Source organism: Pyricularia pennisetigena, chromosome 2 (genome assembly GCF_004337985.1).
Source record: "Pyricularia pennisetigena strain Br36 chromosome 2, whole genome shotgun sequence".
NCBI lineage: Eukaryota > Fungi > Ascomycota > Sordariomycetes > Magnaporthales > Pyriculariaceae > Pyricularia > Pyricularia pennisetigena.
In genome coordinates, this window is record NC_043741.1 from 7,225,069 (window position 1) to 7,250,197 (window position 25,129).

At 33.4% G+C, this 25,129-nt stretch overlaps 1 protein-coding gene across 1 annotated transcript; it reads left to right on the forward strand.

Annotated features, from left to right (window-relative positions):
• Window positions 1-13,273: 13,273 nt before the first annotated feature.
• PpBr36_01998 (uncharacterized protein) lies at window positions 13,274-13,651 on the forward strand (the record flags this gene model as incomplete). Its single annotated transcript, XM_029889182.1, has 2 exons — window positions 13,274-13,526; window positions 13,626-13,651. The coding sequence occupies 2 exons, from the start codon at window positions 13,274-13,276 to the stop codon at window positions 13,649-13,651; spliced, it is 279 nt and encodes a 92-aa protein (XP_029751300.1).
• Window positions 13,652-25,129: the final 11,478 nt, after the last annotated feature.

The following is a 25,129-nucleotide window of genomic DNA, read 5'->3' on the forward strand; positions in this document are numbered from 1 at the left end:
ATATATAGAAATAAACGTCAACGTAAAGCCCGATTTACAATACCGGCCCTTTTTATTTTTTTATACCAAAAAATGCTAAATTTGTATCCTTTTTATATTTTTTGCTTTATTTAATTAAATAAAATTTATAAAAAAAACAATTTGTATAAAATTAATTAACAAATTGATCAAATAATGTATCAAGTAAAAATATTTTCATTCTACCAATATTTGCGTAAATTATTTAATTTTTTAATAAATTGTTAATTTATATGAAAATATTAATAAAACTTTTGTTTCAATCGATAATTGCATGCACTTTGCAGTATTGGGTTAACTAAGCTATAAAAGCTGGAAATTAAACTAAAGTTGATATTGCATACCATTAGTTAAAGCAAGAATTAAATATAATAAAAAATTACAAATTTTACTTAATATTTTAATATCTTTCCAAATACAGTGGCTATAAAGACGTGGCCGGCATTCAATTAATCAACAAATTCCAATAAATTTAACGCAAAATACTTTTTATTTTTATAATTTTTATTTATTGTTTTATTCGAATATTTAATTGCATATTATGGGTACATTATTTTCTTTTGCCATTATAATGCGAATATTTTGTATATACCCGCTATAAACGGCAAAATACCATAAATTATCGTTATATTAATAAAATAATAATTAGCGATATCGCAAGATTAGGTATATTATTAATAATGCCGTTATAAACGGCGAAATGCGACAAATTATCATTGGTGGTACCGCCATAAACGGCGAAATGCGACAAGATGTCCTCAGACTAGAACGAGCGCGATCTTTTCGGCCAATGTAATTGGTCGAAAAGCCATGTGGCTGAAAGGTATATGGAGCGCTCGGTCCCCACTGCGAAGCAGGGGGGTCTAGTCTGAGCACTGAGACTATAATATTGTATCGCGAACGATTTAGGCGAATATATTTAATATAACGAAAAAAATCCCGAAGCGATACAGCGCATTTCGCGATCCCCTACGACTCGTAAGGAAAATAAAAAAGTATTTCGACCGCCGAAAAAAACAGTAAAGAAAATAAGTCGTTGCGACGAACGGTGGACGTGCGACCACGAAATTTGATTACGCGACTGGATATGGCGTAAAAAATTAACACGGAAAAATATGGAAACAAAAACAAGGATTAAAGGAGTACAAATTATTTAAAAGCCAAAAGGATTTGGTTAAAAAAAAGAAAACCTAATATTACCATTAAATAAATCGGGTCGGTACCAATAAGGCCAGGCGGGGTTATACCCCTCCTAACGACATTCGACCAAAAAAAAACACCGACCGATAGGAAATAAAATTATATAAAAATTTACGTAAACCCACGTAACCGCCAAAAAAACGATATAATTAATATATTATATATCGATTATAGCAAAACAAATAATATGCTGGTTATGGGATATATTACACATATTATAGCTAGGATAACGGACTATATAAGGACACGTTTATTTTTATGTAAATAAAACTTAGTTTAGGATTGTTTAGCAGCAATTAACTTACTATCTACCCAGGAATCGATTATAATTTCACCCCAGTTATTGAAAAACCCAAGTTACCCAGTCCAGACGCTCAGTTGCTTTAACCCACTATACTTTACCCTAAGAACAGGTTACCCGATACCTTGATCGTAACCGTTTAACCCTATAAACTTTTGAAAAAACTTGTAAATTGGAAACGTTAGGGGTTTTGTTAGGCCATTAGCGGATATTTGTCTGGATTCCAGGTATTTTAAAATTATTAATCCTTTTATAATTAGTTTCCGTACGCAGTAAAATTTTAATAACGTATATTTAATACGTTGGTGGTGCGAATGATAATATGCGTTAGCTAGAAAGCCTGTATTATCTCCAAATACTGCAATAGGGCCTTTTATAAGTAATCCAATGTTTATAAATAGGGTTTCAAACCATTATATTTCACGCAAAACTTCCGCTAAAGCATCGGTTTCGGTTTTTGGAATGCTTAAAATGATAATATAAACCTTTTTGCATTTCCACGTTATAAAACCCCTGGATACGGTATATAAATATCAGTAAATGAATTTTGAATTATCCCCAACCCCGGTAAAATCGCTATCACTAAATCGAATAATTTAAAACCTTTAAAACCCCTTATTAAAATATTGGATAGTAATTCGGTTTTAAATACTCTATTTCCGTAATAAATAAATAAGGATGGAATACCCGCTAAATAACGTAATAGGTTTTTAACTACCGTTAAATTAATTATAATAATTTTTATTAAAGAACGCAAAATCCACTAAGCCGCAAAACCGATATCCGGGCGCGTTAATAGCATTAAATACATAAAAAATACCAATAATACGCTGTAATAATTTAACTTTTAACGCATTTACAGGCTTACCCCCGCTATACCTTAGTATACCCGGTTATAAAGGAACAGATATAAATTTGCAATTAACTAATCCGAACGTTGCTAATACTTCCTCTATATACTGATTTTAATGGAGCCAAAATAGGCGCTTAAACCTATCCTCTATAATTTAAACGCCTAAAGAATAGGTTGCAGGGCCCCTATTTTCCAGCGCGTATACCTTATTAAAACTGGCTTTTAAATTCTAAATATATTGCAATTTAGGACTTATTAACAGGCAATCGTCTACAAAAATAACGATAAAATATTTGGATTTAACGTTATAAAAAACAGCGGGATTAAAGACTAACGGTTTAAAACCTTTTTTAAAAAAATAGGGTTATGAATTTGTTTTACCATTTTCTTGGGCCCTATTTCAAACCGTATAGCGCCGTTTCTAACTGTATAATTTCCACTCTTTTCGGATTATAGCCCATTTCCACTAAGGTTTTAGCGGTGGTAAGGTTACAAAATTTGGCCCATTCGTTGAAACCGTTTGGAATTTGCAAATATATATTTACGTCGGTAAAATCACTATTTAAAAACGCACCGATAAAATCAACCTTTTCTATTTCCCAGTTTTACGTATTACCTATAGCTAGGAATATACGCCAAGTAGGTGGTATATTAGTGCTAGCAAAAGTCTCGATATAAGTTAGGTTTTCGACGTTGAAAAAACCCCTAATAATAAGTTTATATTTATATTTTATAGATTTGTTGTACGTATCTTTTGTAATTTAACTACCGGCCGTGTAAAAACGAATTCACGGCTTGCAGGCGTTTTAATTTTAGGGATAAAACGGAAGGTTTTTGCAGTAACGATTTGGTCGAATTCAAGCGCTAAAACAATTTACCATTTAGTATTTTCAAGGCTATTTAGGGCCTGTTGGTAATTATTTGATTTACTGTTTTTAGTGGGCTTTTTCTTTATTTTTTCTGGTTTGAAAATAAAGACAATACACGTAATTTATATCCATTAAATCTGGGTTTTCGAACTGCGAATCTAACTCCATATTTTGTATTTTAAGTGCTAAAAACACCGGAACTTTCGTTGGTTTAGGTATTGGATTAGGTATCGGATTAGGTACCGCTACCGTTATAGGCTTTGGGGGGCGAACAGTAAATTGTACAGGCCTGGCGGGCACTGTATTTTCAGGGTTTAAATACCCTGTAACGGGTGGTAACTACCCTACATTTTCAGGGCTTTTTAAGGGATAATTATCCGCTGGAACGCTTTTAATTTCGTTTCCAAATTCAGAATTAGAATCCCCCTTTAAATTTGTATTCTCCCCCTCCAAAATCTGTAGCGTTTCCCCTGAAATAACCAAATTTTCAGCGGTTATACCCTTTGTAAATTTTACGGTAAAGGTTTTGTATACGGCCCGTTTAGCGAGTGCGTAAACAAACGTTGTAAAATTTGAAAAATAGGTCAAAGGTTTCACCGTTTCGGTGCGGGGAGCCAATTTATTAAATTTTTGGCGTTTTTCCAGCCGTATAGTAACCTGGTATACAATATCAATAGCCCGAAAATGCCCTAAATTGGGTTTGTGCGGTAATACAGGTTCTAATTCGGATTAAAATTCCTCGTAAAATGTTAAATCCCTATTAATTACCGCTGTACGGTCATTTAAACTAACCCCGGCAGGTAATAAATAATATTAGAAATATAGTGGTAAATCCGCCGCTATAATAGTAAACCAAAATTTATCCAAGATAACCTTAGCGGACCGTTCCATTAATCCGTTTTGGCCGTGGTTATAAGGATTCGAAATGCTAAAATTAACACCTTTGTTTGTAAACCAATTTCAAAGGTTTATATTAATTTCGTGCCCCCCATCGAAATGAAAATTCAGGGGGTAAAGCCCATACGTAGTTTTTAAACCCCTAAAAAAGCTTTTAATAACCACTAAAACCGTAGGTCCGGCTTCATTTCGTAGTGGGACAGACCACCGAAAGCGTAATTTTTGGTACATTAGTAACAAAAATACGGGTTTTTTAGTATAAGGATTTAATTTAAAAGTTATTGTATTACCTTTCTCGATATCGAAAATATTAGGATATATAAGGAGTGCGACACTATTTGTACGCCCAACAAAAAGAGCTTTAACGCAAGCAATACAGATAATTGCCCTAATTTTGTCGAAATTAGGTAAATTTTCTCATATTATAGCGGTTTGTTTAGCTAAAATAACCTTATATACCCCAAACGCCTGTGCCATAACAGGGTTTTTAAACCTGGATGTCGTCATAATTGCCTATAATTCCGTTTTTTTTAAGGGTTAACCAACCACCCGTAATTCGTTTTAACCCTAAAAAAAGTAATATACAGGGGCTTGTATTAAATCCGGTAATAAAAAAGGTTTTAAAAACGGATTATTATGTGGGAGACCCCTTTTTTCCGGAGATAATCCCTGTTATATAAGGTTATATTCAAGGGTTATTTAACGGCTTACCGGGTTCACGGGGCCGAATTTTAAGTAGATTTACAAGGCGTTTACCGCTAAATTTCTGCGTCAAGGTGAATTCACGGTTATTTCCGTATTTCATACGGGATTTAGCTTTTTCGTTACCATATATTCTTCTGGTTCCGAATCGGTGTAAATTTTATAATTCTCTTAATTTTCGGAATTTATATTATTTACTTTTACTTCCAACAGGGTTGCGTAGCCTTTTGTAACCCCTTGTAAAGCCATGCTAAAACCAATGCTATATTCACCTACTACATAGGCGTAATATGAAATAGCGTTATTTCGAGTAAGGATATCGCACCTTTTAACCTTTAAATAAAACGAATATTTAGCGGTATCTAGGCGTCCCCACGCTTTGCGATTTTTATCGTACAGGCTCTTTTTTAATCATACGCCCTTTGCATTATAATATATAAGGCTATTAACGATATTTATTTGAAACAAGGGGATATATAGAACGTTATTTAACGTAACTTCTTCAAATTCGTCAGCTTTTTGGCCATAACGGATTTGTATTTTGACAATTCCGGTGCTTATAAGCCTAAAAGGGCCATTCCTTATACCCATTTCGATTGTAAAACCGGGGGTATAATCGGTAAGAAATTGTTTATTTGCAAAAATATAGTACGTGCTACCTGTATCGTACAGGATAAGGTAACCTAATTTCCAAAACTTAGGGGTCCTTTTTACGCCGCGTCCAGGTTTCGTTTTAACCTTAAAATGAGCTGTTAAAAACTGTGGTTTTAACGTTTTACCAATATCGGGCTCCGATTCCGAATCCGAACGTAATTTTATAATTCCGCTAATAGTGGAATTAATTTCCTACATTAGGGCGTTATACGCTGCGTATTTATTAACGTCACCTGAAATCAAACCCGTAAATAATTCCAAATCCATGGAAATTATGGACGTTCCACCGGTTAATTCTCTGGAGAAGGATCTAATATTATTTCCAAAAATAGAAGCCAAATTAAAGTTTTTATTACCCTTTTTTTGGTGATTTAAAACTGGTTTCTTACCCATTATTTTCCTTTTTTACTGCCTTTTTTAACCTTCTTTTTACCCGACTTTCGACCTTTAAACCTATAATTAACGGCTTTAGCCGTTGTAAAACCTAAAATCGAATTTTCGGATATAAGGTCCGCTATAAGGTATTACAAATTTAATTTTTCTGAATTTTGGCCCATAATTTGCAAAACCCGTTAGGTTTTGCGTTGGGGATTGGTCCAAATAAAAAACGTCCCTTCCAGGGCCCGTAGGTACTGATTTCGTACATTTACGGGGTGAATTTGCCTGTTAATAATCGCTAATTTAATTACCAATAAGTTAAAATGGTTGATAAATACTGGTGTTAATCCTTCAAATTTCGGAAAATTTAAAACGTGGAATTCCCCATATAACGAATTTTGATCAATTTCGGGTATAACGGAATAGCTTTTTTTAGGGTTTTATGAGCCGTTACGGGCTTGGAATACCATGCAATAAATTGTCAAAACTCCGTGGTTAAATTGTTTGTTATAAACAATAATAGGATAAACTGCTTGTATTTTGGCAAAATATAACCAATTTCAGGGTTGGAAATAAACTCCGCTGCTTTTATAGCTTTAAATTGGACTTTTAACGCCTATTTCCAAAAAATGTAACTGCTAACCCCTATTAATGTACAATTTTTGGTGAAGGAAAATACCCGTTTCGATATTTTTTACTTATTCCGTTACCTAAAACTAGGTTACCAGGTGGATCAGGGCGTGCGATAGCGGGTTAACTTCCGAGTTCCCATTCAAATTAGTGCAGTAATCTCTTTTTAGGGTCAATAGGGTAATTAATTATTAATTTGTCTTTTAACATTAATCCATTTAGGTAATCAACGCTTTTAATTGCAGGTTCTGGGCCTGTAATTAAGCGCTTAGAATTTCGTTTGGGCTGGGTTTAGGCCCCCTATCTGTTGGAATTGGACTTGGAAGGCCCGGTATAGGGCTGTTTTCCATTGTAAGGTAATTTGAATTATAGTTGCAATTCGTTAATTTTATAACTATAATTAACTAACCTAGTCGCCTAAGGGTAAAAACCCTATTAAATTTAGGATTTCTTATTCCGTTTGCCTTTTGACGGTTATAAGCTTGTAATTGCCAATCATAGGGTTTATTGCTATTTTTTTGGTGGTCAAAATGCACTGTAAAGTACAGGGTTAGAATCCTTAAAATCCGCAATTAATGAGTGCCCTGGTATTTATGCCAATCCAGGTGCACGTAACGAATTCAGTTCGTCAAATGGGTGCAGGGTAATTTGCAGGGTAACGTGTAGGATAGCGCACAAATATGGTGTAAAGTATCGTGCAAATGTCGTGCAGGGTAACGAACTAATTAACGTAATTCCGCTACTGGGTTTATGGGCTATTATAAACCTTATTAAACGCCCTAAAACTTTGTGGGTTATTTGCGAACGAATACAGGTGTTTTTAGCCCTAATTCGCTAGCGTAAGCCCTGTTAAAATTTTCAGCCAATTACGGTGGCGTTCACGATCCACAAAAACCACACCAAAAATTTTGGGTTTGCAATGCAAGCGATCGCTGCAATACCTAAAAATTAGGCCTAAGTCGAACGTTAATTTTTAGCGATCCCCATAGTAAATACAAGGGGTTAAGTGCTAAATTAGCGCTTAAAACCAAAAGTTTCGTACAAAAACAGGAATACTTCCATTAATATACGTGCTGTAAAAATGCAACAATAACTAAAATAAAGCCTGGATTTCAGGCTTTCCAGCGATGTAAAATGCGTTTTAGTGCATAAATTAAAACCTTTCCGGGCTTATAACCTATTCACAATATAGGTTGCTGATAGGGGTTAAAATATTAATTTAAGTGCGGGGTAATGCTAATTGCCTTGTAAAAACCTGTAATCACAGCGTTTATATGCATTAAATTATTTACTAAATTTTGGGATTAACAAATTGGATTTATTGGTGGGGGAGATTTTGCTTTTGTTAATTATGTGCGTTATTTAGCATGTAATGGGTCCACTTTTATTTGTATATAAGCCACATTAGATAGTGCCGAAGTGGGGCTGTTGGGGCTGTCGGATTTTCTATTATATTTTTTGTGTTGCAGGAGTTGCGATTCAAAGTGTCAGCGAATGGGGTTTCACCCTGTGCTGGGTTTAACACCCACACAGTACCTAGGAGTCGTTTACCCTGTACCGGGTTGAAATTTTCACCAAATTAGCAAATTAGTCCGAATTTAGAAATGGTTTATATGGAAATAAAAATGTTCTTTTAACAACGCATACAAAATAATTTTTCGGAAAATCGTGTGCGGCACCGGAACCCTTTGCGGGGTGCGGACCCCCACTTCGATGTCGGAAAATATGTAAAGAAGATAAAGCAAAGTTTCCCCCATTAATAAATTAAATCTATTAATCCCAATTTTAGTGAATAATCTAATGCATTTAAACCCTGTGATTACAGGTTTTTATAATACAACTAATACCACGCCGCACCTAGGCTAATACCTGAACCCCTGTTAGCAACACATATTATTAACAGCTTTATCTCCCTTACATATTTTTCCTGACATCGAAATAGGGGTCCGCACCCGGCAAAACGTTCTAGTACCGCACACGATTTTCCAAAAGAAATATTTTGTATGCGTTGTTGAAAGAACACTTTTATTTCCATATAAACCATCTCTGGGTTCGCACTAATTTGCTAATTTGGTGAAAATTTCAACCCGGTACAGGGTAAGTAACTCGTAAATGCAGGGTTGGTGTAAACCCGGCACAGGGTGAAAGCCTAGTCTCAGTGCTCAAACTAGACCCCCCTGCTTCGCAGTGGGGACCGAACGCTCCATATACCTTTCAGCCACATGGCTTTTCGACCAATTACATTGGCCGAAAAGATCGCGCTCGTTCTAGTCTGAGGACATTTTGTCGCATTTCGCCGTTTATAACGGTATTATTAATAATATACCTAATATTGCGATATCGCTAATAATGATTTTATTAATATAACAATAATTTGTGGTATTCTGCCGTTTATCGCGGGTATATACAAAATATTCGCATTGTCATAGTAAAAGAAAATAGTATACCCATAGTACGCAATTAAATATTCGAATAAAAGAATAAATATAAATTATAAAAATTTATAATAATTTGCGTTAAATTCATTGGAATTTGGTAACTATTTGAATGCCGGCCGCGTTTTTATAACCACTGTATTGGGAAATATATTTAAAAATTAAGTAAAATTTGTAATTTTTCATTATGTTTAATTTTTGCTTTAAATAATAGTATATAATATTAGCTTTAACTTAACTTACCGTGCTTATATTTTAGTTAACCTAAGACTGCAAAGTGCATGCAATTATCGATTAAAACAAAAGTTTTATTAATATTTTTATATAAATTAACAATTTGTTAAAAACTTAAATAATTTACGCAAATATTGATAAAATGAATATATTCTTATTTGATACATTCTTTGATTAATTTCTTAATGAACTCTATATAAGCTTTTATTTTATAAATTTGTTTAATTAAATAAAGCAAAAAATACAAAACGGATACAAATTTAGCATTGTTTTATATAAAAATTTAAAAAGGGCCGGTATGGTAAATCGGGTTTTACGTTAACGTCTATTTATATATATAATCCATTTTTACAAGTTTTGGTTTTATTAGTGACAAAATTGGTAAAAATGTAAAAGCATTTTGAGTGCAAAATATAAATAAAATTGGATATACTTTACCTATCCGCATATTTAACGGCTTATATGATTAAATATCTGTACAATGATGTGACATTATATTAAGTATATATATGCCACCCCCTACGTGCAAAGACCACGAGATTTGGCTCCAAAACAAAAATAATATAAAATTAATTCAATAAAGCAAAACAATTTATAAAATACACATTTAACATTTTTTTTTAAAAAACAGTTTTTAAAACCGATATTATAAATGAAACGGGATTTGGACGCTTGTTTATAAACGTAGTCGAATCTTTGAAGTTTTGGTTTTATTATCGTTGAAATTGGTAAAAATATAAACGAGTTTCGATTGTAAATTATATATAAAAAAATATATATTTTACCTATCCGCTTATTTAACTCTTTAAATAATTTATCATATGCACAAAAATTTAATATAACGATATATAAGTTCATACGACCCTCCACGTGCAAAAATTATAAAACTTGGTCAAAAATTAAAAATAATATTAAAAAAATCTAAAGTCGAAAAAAAATCGAAAAAACAGTACCGCCATAAACGGATTAAGGGCAGGTGGTATCGAATTCGGCCATTATAACAAATAAAGAAATAAGTCAAATTGCTGCTAATAGCGGTATTAAACGCTATTTTCAACGATATTTTATTTTTTTAATATTGTATATAGTTGTGGAATAATAAAGGAGTTTCGGTTAAAAAAAGACCAAAAATACCGCTATAAACGGCGAAAATCGACAAATTGTCCTCAAACCTGAACCAAAACGTTTTTTGTATGGACCCACAAATACATTGCAAAGCCGCAATTGAGCCACGAAGTGGAGCGAAGCGAACGAAGTGGATCAATTGTGGAGCTTTGGGCTTTAGGGATGAGCCCTGAGACTAGTGAAACCCCACTCGCTGACACTTTGAATCGCAACTCCTGCAATACAAAATACAACGGAAAATCCGACAGCCCCAACAGCCCCACTTCGGCACTATCTATTGTGGCTTATATATAAATGTAAGTGGACCCATTACATGCTAAATAACGCATCTAATTAACAGGTTAGTAAAGTTCCTTTAACCTATAAAATTTCAAATTAGCGAATCATAACCGCATAACCGGCGAAACGGCGTTCCTCCGACGACAAATACTTAAAATGTTTATTCGCGGCAAAACTACCTCTATAAAAGGCGATTACTAGCATAATGTTAATAATTGTACGCCATCGGTGGAAATTTTGAAAACGTTTATTAATGGATCAAAAGATATAAATAACGTTTAAATAAATATACGGTAATAATCGCGATAGGAATTTCGGCGGAAAACGCTCCTGTTTTACCTTTTTTAGGAATGGTAATCGCAAACACAAAACCAAATTTTTTGGGTTCGTTTTTAAACAACGCGCCGGCTTTTTTTAAATTATAAATACGTAGGGAAAACATTGCCGGTTTAAAAACGATGGTGGGATTAACCGAAAATCGTATTAATTGATAAAATGGCCACGCGATAAAAGAAAACCTCCAAATTGCTAAATTTATGTTGGTTTCCAGGAATAACCGTGTTTGCAATTGGTGCAACGACTAAACGGCGGAATAATATCGTAGCAAACACTAAAAAGTCCTAATTAAATTTGCTTACCAGCGAAATAAAAATTAAGGGAGACCAAACAAAGAACAGGGCGCAAAATTGAAAAAGCACGATTAGCAGTTTTAATAATAACGACAAAAATAAAAATAAAAATTTGTTTTCGTCGGAAACGTGGTTAGAAAAAAACATAATGGCGAAAATTAAATCAAAATTAGACCGATTAATAAAAAAGGTCAACGAAATAACAGATAAACAGCAAAACGGTTCAAAAAGATCATTACCAAAAGGTAATTTAAAAAAATGCTGAAGAAAGGCCCTAACAAATCACCGCAATTACGTATTAAAGTTCGTGGAAGGAAAAAATCTTTTTATAAATAAAAAGGATCGCCAAAAATTGGCAATTAACTAATAACGACGTCGCTGCAATTAAATAATAAAGTAAGTAAAAAATAGGAGCGCTAAACGAAACTATTTAAAATTATTATCGTGAAAAAAGGCCACGTAATTAATAATTACCATAATAGGAATATATAACGGGTTACGGAAAGCAAAGGCGCAACGGATAAATACCAAAACCGCTTTTAAGAATTTTATAGCAAACTATATGGCTGTTTTTATTGTTTTCGATTTACAAATTGTTATTGCGATTGGAATGGAGGTTATTAACCGCGTGCAGAAAAGAAAAATATGCCGGCGTTGGAATAAAGGGAATCGCCGTCAAATTAACAATAAAGCGATAAATTACGTGCAATACCGCAGAGGCCAATTGCACGTGACTCGCCCGCCCAATTGCGAAGTATAAAACGGAAGGACGCTCACAAACTCACCTTTAGACACTTTTATAGGATAGACAATCAAATATATTTTTATACCCGTATAACAAGGTTCTGTTAATCGATCGACATGACGAAAAGCCTATTACCATCTTTACCTTAATCTAAAATAATAAATACATATAATTGAAAATTGCAAATTGCATTTAGTATTTAAGTATCAAATTAATAAAAGCAGGTGAAGTAGCGCATTCTGCATGTGAAAAATGACAAAATTTCAAGCTCTATAATATAAATCACCTTATGTTTTTACGATTTCTATTAAATATTTTAATTGTATATTCAATTATATATCATGGTTATACTATTATATTTTGCGTATATCATATATATATATATATATATATATATATATATGTATATAGTGTGAATAAAGTGCATATATCCGCTACAGACGGCGAAACGCGACAAATTATCCTCAAATTAGGTACCGCTATAAACGGCGAAATGCGACAAATTGTCCTTTGACTAAAACGAGCGCCATTTTTTCGGCCAACGCAATTGGTCGAAAACCCATGTGGCTACAAGGTACATGGAGCGCTCGGGCCCCATTGCGAAGCAGGGGGATCTAGTCTGAGCACTGAGACTATAGTCGGCTGCATTTTATATATGCGCAGCTAATTGAACAGCGACATAATCAACAATAATTTTACCCCAATTATTAAGAATCCCAATTACCCAAATTAAAACGTTTAATTGTTTTAACTCATTGTATTTTACCATAGTAACAGGCAGCGCGATTATTCATTCGTAGTACATTAGTTCCACGTTATAATATTAATATATATAGAAACGAAAAAAATAAAAACAAGGTTTATTAATCACAGAATTAAATTCAGTAATTCGGCTGTGCCACAACCAGGCAAACACTATAGGTGGCCTATGGCGAACGGATAAAGGAGACCTAACCCTCAATTTTATCCAGCAATAATTCATGCATTGTATATAATACCATTGTTTAATAGCTGCGGGTAAGTCCGATAATCTTCCCAGTATATGTTTGTATTTTTGGAAGTTATCTTAATAACTCTCTATTATTTATTACAACACACTGACCGAGTAATAGGAATGCGGCTTTAAACGATGTTCTATATATAGGTGCATTTAATATATTTCAAAATTACGACCAAATATATCATATTACTTCATACATAAGCCCCATTTTTCTTTTGTAACATCTTACTTTCTTCTAATTCCGAATCCTATTTATATAGTGTTATCAACGTTTATATTGATTCAACATTCATTTGCTCAACCATCTCCGTCGAACTTTCCAAAATGCAGCTTTCCAAAATCGCTTTGGCTCTCGCCTTTTACTCCGGCATCGCCGCGCTTCCAACCAAAGCCAAATGTGCGCCCGTCGGAAACCGTGATCTCCAAAAAAGATTCACTGGTAACACTCAAATTGCGGTAAACCATGGTTCTAAACTTCAAACCCGTGCAGAAGAGAAGCTACATACATGTGGTAAATGCAAACAATTCACCACCAACAGCGCCGCCGAGTATTTTTCCCACTACAGTCAGTGCAATGGTTAGGCATCATAGCTAAGTAAGTTTTGTAGTTAAAGACTGGTTATGCCTACCGTAAAATTTAAAATCCGGTTTAATTATAATTTACAGCTAATTACAGGGAAATTGACCGACCCACACATTTGAATATTTGATCTCGCCGACGTATAAGGGCAATGGTTTTGAACTTATAATATAATAACTGTTGGCAAACTATATGTTGGGAATATTTAGTATTACATTTAGCAAAATGCAATTAAAGTTTTTACAAATTCAAATAAGGTAAAATTACGGGAGGTCGATAGAAATTATGTAAAAAATAAAATAAAAAGGGGTGGAATTTGTTTCAAATAACAGTCCGTTATTACGCGGTTTATCTTAAATCAAAGTCGAGCTTTTGTTCATCCCTTGACGGTTTTGACATGGCATTAGTGATGGGATGATTTCACCGGACGGGAATTTTAAAGAGAAACGCGTACGGATATAAGATCTTTATCGGCGTTTTCACGACAATATATATCCTGGAATATTCGTAACCTTTCGCGGGTTTTCGATAACTTCGTTGTGCGATATATAGTGCACGGTAGGGCCCTCCTAACCATATTCCACGCGGAATTTAAGCCTCCACATACCCACATATACGCTCCTGGTCAGCCTCGACAATGGAAACGCAATTTTTTTCAAAAAGGGGTATATTTTGGACAAAACCTTTTCCGAGTTAACGGATGCGTTAATATTGCCTACCGTTAGGAATTCGTTGGACGATAAATCGGATTCCATCTGCGACCATTATCACGGCCAAGCATACAGCGGAAAACTTCAGTATAACGTCTGGTACCCCCTGTTGGCCACTTAAAAATAACAACACTTTTATTTTTATCCTCCAACTTCTATTATAAATATCTCGACGAATTCTTCACTTCTGGACTTACTTTTTTCTAATCTTAGTTCCCCAATATCCAATAAAGCAATATACCGAAAATCAGTTTACTTCCGCTATTAAAAACGTTAATAGTGGCGAATTGATTGCAAAAGCCTCCCGAAAATGGGGTATACCTAAAAGTATATTTCGTCATCGTTTTCAAGGTTTTTAACCTTATAAACAAATATAAGAGCCTTTTTAAAAGCTTTATACTATGTAGGAAAAACATTTAACGAATTAGGTATTTGCCCAAATAAATTTGGGGTTTCCACCAACGTGTTACGACCAGGATTGAACCGACACTATTGGGCAAAAAAAGGAGTGTCGGAACCCAGGCGGGAATTAGCGGGAACCTCGAAATATAAGCAAGAACTAGGATACACAAGGTCACGTGGTGAAAAAATAAGGAGCCCTAACCCAATCACCGGGAAAAGGCAATTACGGTTACTGCCAAAAAAGTGATCACCCCCAGCCGTAATTAGCCCAAAATAATTATAATTATTTACACGGAATAATTACCTAATTATATAAAACCATATTTATTAACATATAAATAAATTCAATTTTAAAATTACTAAACAGCAATCAATTTTATACCCTAATTAAATTAAGAATTTGTTAAAAAGGATTATAATTTCACTCGAATTATTAAAAACCCCAATTACCCAGTTAAAACGCTTAATTATTTTAACCCACTGTATCTTACTCTAAAAACAGGTTACCTAATATTTTGATTGTAGCATCTTAATTGCTTTTGTTTAATATTTTACCTTAAAATATACCGAATAATATCGCCGAAACGATATTTTCCAACAAAACCACCCCTTAAACCTGTTTTACCATTAACGTTCCGGCTAACGCTAACGCTTTACGCCAAATAATCGCGACATTTTAAACGGAAAATCGACAGTTTTAAAAAGGAATAACAGAATAAATTAATCGAATTAATAGGAGTTACATTAAATACCCTTTATTATTACCCTACGATGGCACCCTATATACGCTGTAAAAATCTTTAACAGGAACCCGGGCCTATTTTTACTTTTACGAGGATAATTTCGATAATAACGTAACTAAGGTTATTTACGCAATTTCGTTATTAAATGGCGATACGTTCGCCAGGTGCAAACTAACCTTAAATAATTATTTGGATTATAATAAGGAAAAAAACCGTAAAATTGAAATTCACCGCATTTTCGACGATTACGAAAATTTCGTAAAATGCTTTGGGGGAATATTCGGTAATTTAAATGAAGAACGCACGGTTAAGCGAGAATTGGTGCGCTTTACCCAAGTTAAATCGGTATTTAAATATACTACTGAATTTCGACAAATTACCGCCAAATTATTATAGGTCCCCGAAGCCCTAATGGTACGTTTTTATACAGGATTTAAAAAAAGATTCAAAAACGAGTTTGTTGAAAAAAACGACCCGACATTTTAGCCGAATACATAAAATTAACAATTAAAATCGATAACCAATTTTATAAGCGAAAATTGGAACGACGCGAAGGGCGCAACGTATAAAGCCCAATTTTCAGATAAGCAAACATAAAACGCAAATACCAATACCCTAAACCGTTTCGCTAATAGAATATTTCCTACGGAATATATAACGGATTTATGGATTTTAACGCGATATAGTATAAAAAACCTCGCAAAAACCCCAAAAGCGGTAAATGTTTTAAATGTAATAAACCGGAATATATTGCCAAATTTTGTCCCAGGAACGCTCCAAATTTACACCCCAATTTTGTAACCGGATACCAAAATAACACCCCCGATTCCAAAAAACTACGAAGGTTAAACGTCATCACGTATTAATAAATATAACCGGATTCATATAGCCTAGTAAATTAGACTATATGCTTTAAGAACAGTTATATAACCCACGATAACGCGAAAATGGATGCAGGATAATACTTATAAAAGCCCAAAGATATCCGGATTTCAGCAGTAAAAAATCGCGTATTTTTTAAAATTGAACCACCAGCACAATTGCGCAAATAAAACGCTAAATTGCCCGAATTTACGGAATTAAATAGCTTCAAAAAGTTAAAACCAAAACCATTGGGACAAACTTACCGCATCCAAAGAATCCAATATACCCCAACAAACGAATCCAATAACGAATTAAAAACGAATTTAGCGAAAAAAGTTATACCCTCGGGCCTATATAACGCAATAAGGGAAAATAACCCCTATATATACGAAACAAACGTTATCAAATTCTACCGAAACGACCAATTGATACAATTTACCGGAATACCATTTCGAATAAAAATACAAAGCCCTATAGGACCAGTTAATGTAATTTTCGGAAATAACCCAATTTTGGATACCAAATATCCCAAACACATAAAGACCTTTTGGGTAAAATGTTTTCGGGACAGTTGCGGATTGCATTTTAGCCGCGAAATAGTCCACGACTTTTTCCCACGACGACGAAAAATAATAAATATCCGCGAAATATACATTACCATTGACCTACCCAATTGGGAAATTAAAAAAAGATTTAACACTAAATTAGCGGTAGTTTTTACCTTTAATAATAATCACCCCATGAAATGCTATCACTAAAACAATTTCCATAATACGAAGACACCCGAAATATATATAAAATATGTATATATTAGCTAAAACACAAATGTAATATAAAATAAAGTTACGATAACTAGGACCCGCACCAATAACCAAAATCGTATGGAACCCCAATATAAAGGACAACGAAATACCCACGAACGTACGAAAAACAATTACACTAACAGGACACCAATTTAATAAAATTAAGAGGAAAAGCAATTATACGCCCCGAAATAAAGAAAATAAAAACCCACGACGCGAATCCAGTAAACCAAAAAACTAAAATGGCCAAACGGTATTGTTAGTTATCTGCGCTATTTAGCATATAATGGGTCCACCTTTATTTAAATATTAGCGACAATAGATAGTGCAGAAGTGGGGCTGTGGGGCTGTCGGATTTTCTGTTTTATTTTCTATTGCAGGAGTTGCGATTCAAAATGTCAGCGAGTGGGGTTTCACCTTATACCGGGTTTAATACCCACCCTGCACTTACGAATCAGCTACCCTATACCGGGTTAAAATTTTCACCAAATTAGCAAATTAGTGCGAGCCCAGAAATGGTTTATATGGAAATAAGAGTGTTTTTTCAACAACGCATACAAAATAATTTTTCGGAAAATCGTGTGCGGCACCGGAACGCTTTTTGGCGTGCGGACCCCCATTTCGATGTCGGAAAATATATAAAGGAGATAAAGCAAAATTTCCCCCACCAATACGTTAAATCTATTAATCCTAAAATAAATAAACCATTTTAGTGAATAATTTAAAGCATTTAAACGTTTTAATTATAGGTTTTTATACCGCAATTAGCACTACGCCACATTTGGGTTAATAACTAAACCGCTGCTAGCAACCTATATTGTTAATAGGTTATAAGCCCGGAGGGGCTTTAGTTTGTGCACTAAAGTGTATTTTATATCGTTGGAAGACCTGAAGTTTAGGCTTTATTTTGGTTATGGTCGCAATTTTACAGCACGTATATTGACGAAAATAATGTTGTTTTTGTACGAAATTGTTGGTTTTAGGCGCTAATTCAGCACCTAACCGCCTGTATTTACAGTGGGGATCGTTAAAAATTAGCGTTCGATTCAAACTTTCTCAGGTACTGCAGCGATCGCTTGCATTGCAAATCCAGAAGTCTTTTGGTGTGGTTTTTATAGATCGTGCACGCCACTGTAATTGGCTCAAAACTTTAGTAGGGTTCACGCTAGCGAGGCAGGGCCAAAGACCCCTGTATTCGTTCGCTAATAGCCCACTAAACTTTTCCTAGTGCGTTTAGTAGGGTTCACAATAGCCCACAAACCCACTAGCGAAATTGCATTAATTGGCTCGTTACCCTGCACGATATTTGCACGCTACCCTGCACCCACTTAAGGAATTAAATTCGTTACGTGCACCTGGATTCGTACAAATACCAGGGCACCCATTAACTGCGGATTTCAGGGATTCCAACCCTGTATTTTTAGTGGATATCAACCACTGAAAATAGCAATAAGCCCTATAATTGGCAAATACAAGCCTATACCCGTTAAAAGGCAAACGGTATAACAAATCCTAGATTTAATCAGTCTTAACAATGTGGGTTGCTAACAGGGGTTTAGGCATTAACCTAGGTGCGGCGTAGTGCTAGTTATATTGTGAAAGCCTGTAATTACAGGGCTTAAATACACTAAATTCACTAAAGTGGTTCACTAATTTTGGGATTAATAGATTTAATTTATTGGTGGGGGAAACTTTGCTTTATCTCCCTTGTATATTCTCCGACATCGAAGTTGGGGTCCGCACCCCGCAAAAAGTTCCGGTGCCGCACGCGATTTTCCGAAAAATTATTTTGCATGCGTTGTTAAAAAAACACCCTCATTTCCATACAAACCATTTCTGGGTTCGCACTGATTTGCTAATTTGGTGAAAATTTTAACCCGGTATAGGGTAGCTAATTCGTAAGTGCAGGGTGGGTATTAAACCCGGTATAAGGTGAAACCCCATTCGCTAATTTTAAATCCTAATTCCTGCAACATATACACAAAATATAATAGAAAATCCGACAGCCCCAACAGCCCCATTTCGGCACTACCTATTGTGGCTTATATACAGATAAAAGTGGACCCATCCATGCTTAATAACGCATATAATTAACATTTGGATTTAACGTTATGAAAAACAGCTGGATTAAAAATGAACGATTTAAATCATTTTTAAAAAAATAGGGTTTTAAATTTGTTTTACCATTTTGTTGGACCTTTTGTTACGATCAAGGTATCAGGTGACCTGTTCTTAAGGTAAAATACAGTGGGTTAAAGCAACTAAACGTCTTAACTGGGTAATTGGGTTTTCAATAATTGGGGTGAAATTACAATCGATTCCTGGGTAAATAATGAATTAATTACTGCTAAACAATCCTAAACTAAACTCTATTTACATGGTAATAAACGTATCTTATATAAATTATATCCTGAACGTAGTTTCTCCTAATTTATTACAAATCGCAGAAATTATTTCCTTTAATATGTCGTAATCTTTTAAGGATTATTAAAATTATTTTTTTGGCAATTACGTAAAATTACGTAATTCCATTTTTATATAATCCCGTTTCCGTCGGTCGGGTTCCGTATATCGTTAGGAGGGGTCTAACCCCGCCTGGCCTCATTAATACCGACCCAATTTGTTTGGTCGTAATATTAAATTTCCTTTCCTTCGGCCAAATCCCTTTAACTTGTAAATAATCCGTATTCCCCTAATCCTTATCTCGCTTTTTTTTCCTAATTAGCCCTTTTACGCCATATATAATTGTATAACCAAATCAAAATTTGGTCGTTCGTCGACAAAACGTCGCCACGCCTTTTTTTTCCTTATTATCGGCTAATACCGTTAAAATGCCTTTTTGCAGCCCTTGCTGCGCCAAAAACGTAACTTTTTATCAGGTATTTCGTTAGGATTTTGCTCGTTATATAAAATGCGTTCGTTCCAGCCGTTCCGGATATAACGTATTGGGTTTATCCGCTACACAAACTCGCTATATCGGTCGCCTGCACTCCAAATTTAACGCGGAAATGGAAACGTTTAAAAAACAAGTTTATACGCAGCAGGTGAAATTGCTTCGTTTACGAAAATAAAAGAAATTGTAATTTGAAAAAATAATGCGAACTATATTTCGCGGAATCGACGATTTGGAAAAATTGGATTGGGTGGACCGTAAAAAAATAAAGCAGGAGGAGCGACTACAATTGGCCGAAATTTTTCTTAAAATATTTTTGGAATCGTTTTTTCCGGATTCCAATTTTACCTGGGATTCGTCCTTCCTAATAAATTTTTCAAATCCTTTTCCAATGGATAAAATAAGTGTTTTTACGCAGTATTCGGTCGGTAAATTGCTTTATTCGTATATTCTGATTTATAATATATATTAATCGTTTTTTTTAAAAATTCGTCTGGTGGTATAATCCCGAATCCTAATCGATTTTTAACTTTTAGGAATGGTAAATAATGCTTTTTTAGGTTATCCTTTTTTTGCTTAATTTGCTCGCAAATCCAATTTTCAATAATATTAGCGGAATAATTCCTGGCAATTTTAAAAATGGTTAAAAAGTTCCCAAATGTTTTATTCGTATTCATAACTTTCCTATTTGATAAAATATTTTATTTTACCGTGGTTGCGTTTGTGGTCCAATATTGGTTCGACGTCGTACATTGTTTTTGCGTTAATTTTGATTATTTTTTATATATTAGTACCAGGTAATACTGGTTCCAATAGTAGTACGTGGAACGGTGGATGGATTTTTATAATTCCTGGTAATGATAATTTATAATTAATTTCGCTAATTTTTTTATCGATTTTAAAAAGTCCAAATTTTTTGAAGTTAAATTTACAGTTTGGTCGCTATATTTTAATATTACGTCGAATAAAATAAACGTTATTGCCCTCCTGGAAAAATAGTCCTTTTATCCAATACTGGTTAGCGTATTTGGTTATTTTTTTCATACGAATTCCAATTCCTGTTGGAGTTTTTGGTAAAGTTTTCGTAATTCGTTTGCTTGTTTATCGGTTCGTGAGGCCGTAATCATGGTTTTTGGTTTTCCATATACCGTAAGGTTAAATCCGTAATTAATATAAAACGGGATTGTTTTAATATTTTCATTTTTTAAACTATTATATGCGAATTATATTATAAATAATAACCGTACCCAATTATCCTGTTTATAATTTATATAATATTTCAAATATTGTTTTAATATTTGGTTCGTTCGTTTTATTTATCCGTTTATTTTTGGGTGGAATATTATAAATAACTCATGGTCGGTTCCTAACTATTCCGTTAAACATTTCCAAATTTTTAATGTAAAAAATTTATTTTTATCCGGAATAATATTTTCTGGAAATCCGTGGTTATTAACAATTGTTGGTAAAATCATATAAACGATTTTTTCGGCGTTATTACTTTTTTTATACAATAGGAAATAAACGTATTTAGTAAATGTATCCATTATAATTGATATATTATTGCATTTAATTTTAGTCAATGGTTTTTCGGAAAATGGTAATTTAACGATAAAATCCATTATAATAATTTGCCAAATTTTATTAGGGGCTGGTAAAAGTTGTAAAAACCCGTAAAATTTATACTTAACGGATTTGCTTTTTGCGCGAAATTCGCAATTTTCAATAACTTTTCGTACTTTTTATCGTATTTTTCTAAATTTATAGTGCTGTTTTAACCGTTTCCATATTGTGGAAATTCCTTGGTATCCGTGGGTTTTGCTTTTATAAATTTTCCGTATTTTTTCTGGTATAATTACCGTGTTAATCGTTATAAAATTTCGGTAAATTGGTAAAAGGTTTCCGTTATCGTTCACCGTAAAACTTTTCCGTATTTCCTCGGGTATTATATTTTTATAATCTGGTTTTTTGCTAAAAACATCGGGCCTACCATTTTTTATTCCTTTTCGGTAAATGATTTTAAAATGGAATTTTATTAGGAATTTTGCCCATTTAATTTATCGTTTGTTCAATATTTTGCTAATAGTAAAATAGGTTAAATTTTTATAATCCGTATAAATTAATATTTCGTATTTAATTCCGGATAATTATGGTTCCCATTTTTCGAATGTTCGAATAATAATTATAAAGTTTTTATCGTGGATTTGGTAATTAAATTTTAATTTATGTACTTTTTGTGAAAAAAAGGCGCAAAATTGCAGGCGTCCTTTTTCGTTTCGTTGGTTAAATCATCCTCCGATTCCATAATCGGATACGTCGGTTTCGATTTCGAAAAATTTCGTTGGATTTAATATTTTAAGAATCGGTTTTTATGCTATTGCGTTCCGTAACTGTTCGAAAACTTGCTATATTTGTTCCGTTTATTGGAATTTTAAATCCTTTTTAATTTTATTGGTTAACAGGGTGGCGATCGCGCCATAACCTTTCATAAATCTTTTGTAAAAACTCACAAGCCCAAAAAATGCCCGAACGTCTTTTACGTTTTATAGTTAGGGCCATTCCTTTATTATTTGAATTTTTAATTCTTTTATCCTAATTTTCCATGGGCGATAATATATCCTAGGAAATTAACTTATTTGCTGTACAAAATGCATTTTTCGGGTTTAATTAAAAATTTAACGCTTTGCAGCTTTTGTAAAATTATATAAACGTGTTTTTTGTATTCCTCCAGCGTTTTGCAAAAAAGCAAAAATATCGTCCAGGTAAATAACGATAAAAGTGTTTAGACATTCCCTAAAAACGTGGTCAATTATAATTTACAAATTGCGGGGGCGTTGGTAGAACCGAAAAATATTACCAAATATTTCGTAATATCCTCGTTTGGTGCGAAAAACTGTTTTCCATTCCTCGCCTTCCTTCATACGGATTAAATTGTATGCTTTTTTAAAATTTAATATCGTAAATTATTGTATTTAATAAAATATGTTTCGAAATTTTCCTATTCATGGGAGCGGGTAGCAATTTTTTATTATAATATCGTTTAATTGTTTGTAATCCACGTATAATTGTAATTTTCCGCTATTTTTTAGTACGAAAAGGATTGGGTATCCTGTTGGTAATATCGATAATTTAACAAAATTTCTTACAAGGTTTTTTGCGAAATATTCGTTTAAAACTCCACTTATATCGGATTTAAACCGTATACTTTGTGGAACTTTGGTTAGGTTCTTTTTTTTAATAGTATTTTGTCGTCGAACGGATTATATTTTGGTAATCCTGTTTCGAGTTTTTGGTTAAATAATCGTGTGTATTTCTGGTATTCCTTTAGGTTTTTACCGTTTTTGGTCTATTTTTTATAATTAGTATTACCTAATTAAATTGGTTTTACCTGTAAATAACCGCTTTTTTTCCGATATTGGTTCCGGGGTTGGTCGTCCTTCTTCTCAGTACGCTATTTGCTTGATTTAATCTTGCCGTACCCTATATTTCCTTTATAAACCCTGCTGTACTAAAGGTTGTTTAGTAATTAGGTGTTTTTCCCATTAGATTTGGTTTATAATCCAATTTATCCGGGGATTGCTCCTTTTAAACCAGGGAATTCCTAAAATTATGTTTTTATTCCCTATTTCCGTAATATCCAAAAATAATTTGTTTTTTTTATCCATAGTTTTCCATCCATAAATATACGATTTTTATTTCGATGGTACCGTTCCCGTATAAAACTGCTTTTCCTTTTACGGTTTATAATCGATATAATTTTTTTTCATTGCCAAAATATTCGTCGTTTTTTTACAATTTTTGGAAAAATATAATTACCTTATACTCCGCTATTAAAAAACGTTTATATAGGTTTGCCATTAAATCGTATATTTAGGAATATATATTCGTGTACTGATTTCGTAATTTGCGTGGCGTTTAAGGTTTTTTGTTCCGTTTTTGTTATTACCGCTTAATATTTTGTACCGTTTAGATGTTTTAATTTTTTAATTTGTTGGATTCGCGTCGTGAGTCCTTATTTTTTTTATTTCGGGCCGTATAGCTGCTTTTAATTTTAATTTTATTAAATCGGTGCCCTGTTAGTGCAGGCGTCTTTCGTGCGTTCGTGGGTATTTCGTTGTCTTTAACGTTGGGGTTCCACACAATTTTAATTATAGGTGCGGGTCCTGGTTATTATAATTTCTTTTCGTGCCATCTTTATATTTTAATTAATATATATATTTTGCAAATGTTTCGGGTATATTCGTATCATGGAAATTGTTTTTAACTGTAATATACCATAGGGTAATCGTTATAAAGGGTAAAAATTATTGCTGGTTCGGTATTATATTTTATTTTAATTTTCCAATTAAGTAATGTAATAATGGTTAATCTTTCGTAAATACCTGTTATTTTACGTCGCCGTGGGAAAAAATCGTGGATTATTCTGTTGCTAAAATGCAATCCGCAATTGTTTCGAAAACATTTTACCCAAAAAATTTTTATATGCCTGGGATATTTGGTATTTAAAATTGGGTGGTTTCCGAAAATTTGATTAATAAATCCTATAAAGTTTTGTATCTGTATTCGAAATAATATTCCGGGGAATGATATTAATTGGTCGTTTCGGTATAAATCGATAAATTTCTTTTCGTATATATAAGGGTTATTTTCCTTTGCTGCACTATATAAGTTTATAAATATAATTCTTTTTCGCTAAATTCGTTTTTTAATTCGTTATTAAATTCGTTATTAAATTCGTCCGTTGGGGTTTATTGGATTATCCGGATACGGTAGGTTTATCCCAATAATTCTAGTTCAATTTTTTAAAAATATCCAATTCCGTAAATTCGGGTAATTTGGTGTTTTATCTGCGTAATTATACTGGTGGTTTAAGTTCAATAAATAAGCGGTCTCCTACTGCTAAAATCAGGGTACTTTTAAACTTTTATGGATATTATCCTACGTCCACTTCTACGCTATAATGGGTTATACAATCGTCGTTATAATATATAGTCCAATTTATTAAATTATATTAATTTAATTGTATTTATTAATGGGTAATGGCATTTAATTTTCGTGGTTTTCTGGAATCGGCGGTGTTATTCTGGTCTCCGGTTACAAAATCGGGATATAAGTTTAAAACGTTTTTAGGGCAAAATTTGGCGATATGCCCTGGTTTGTTACACTTCAAATATTTGACATTTTT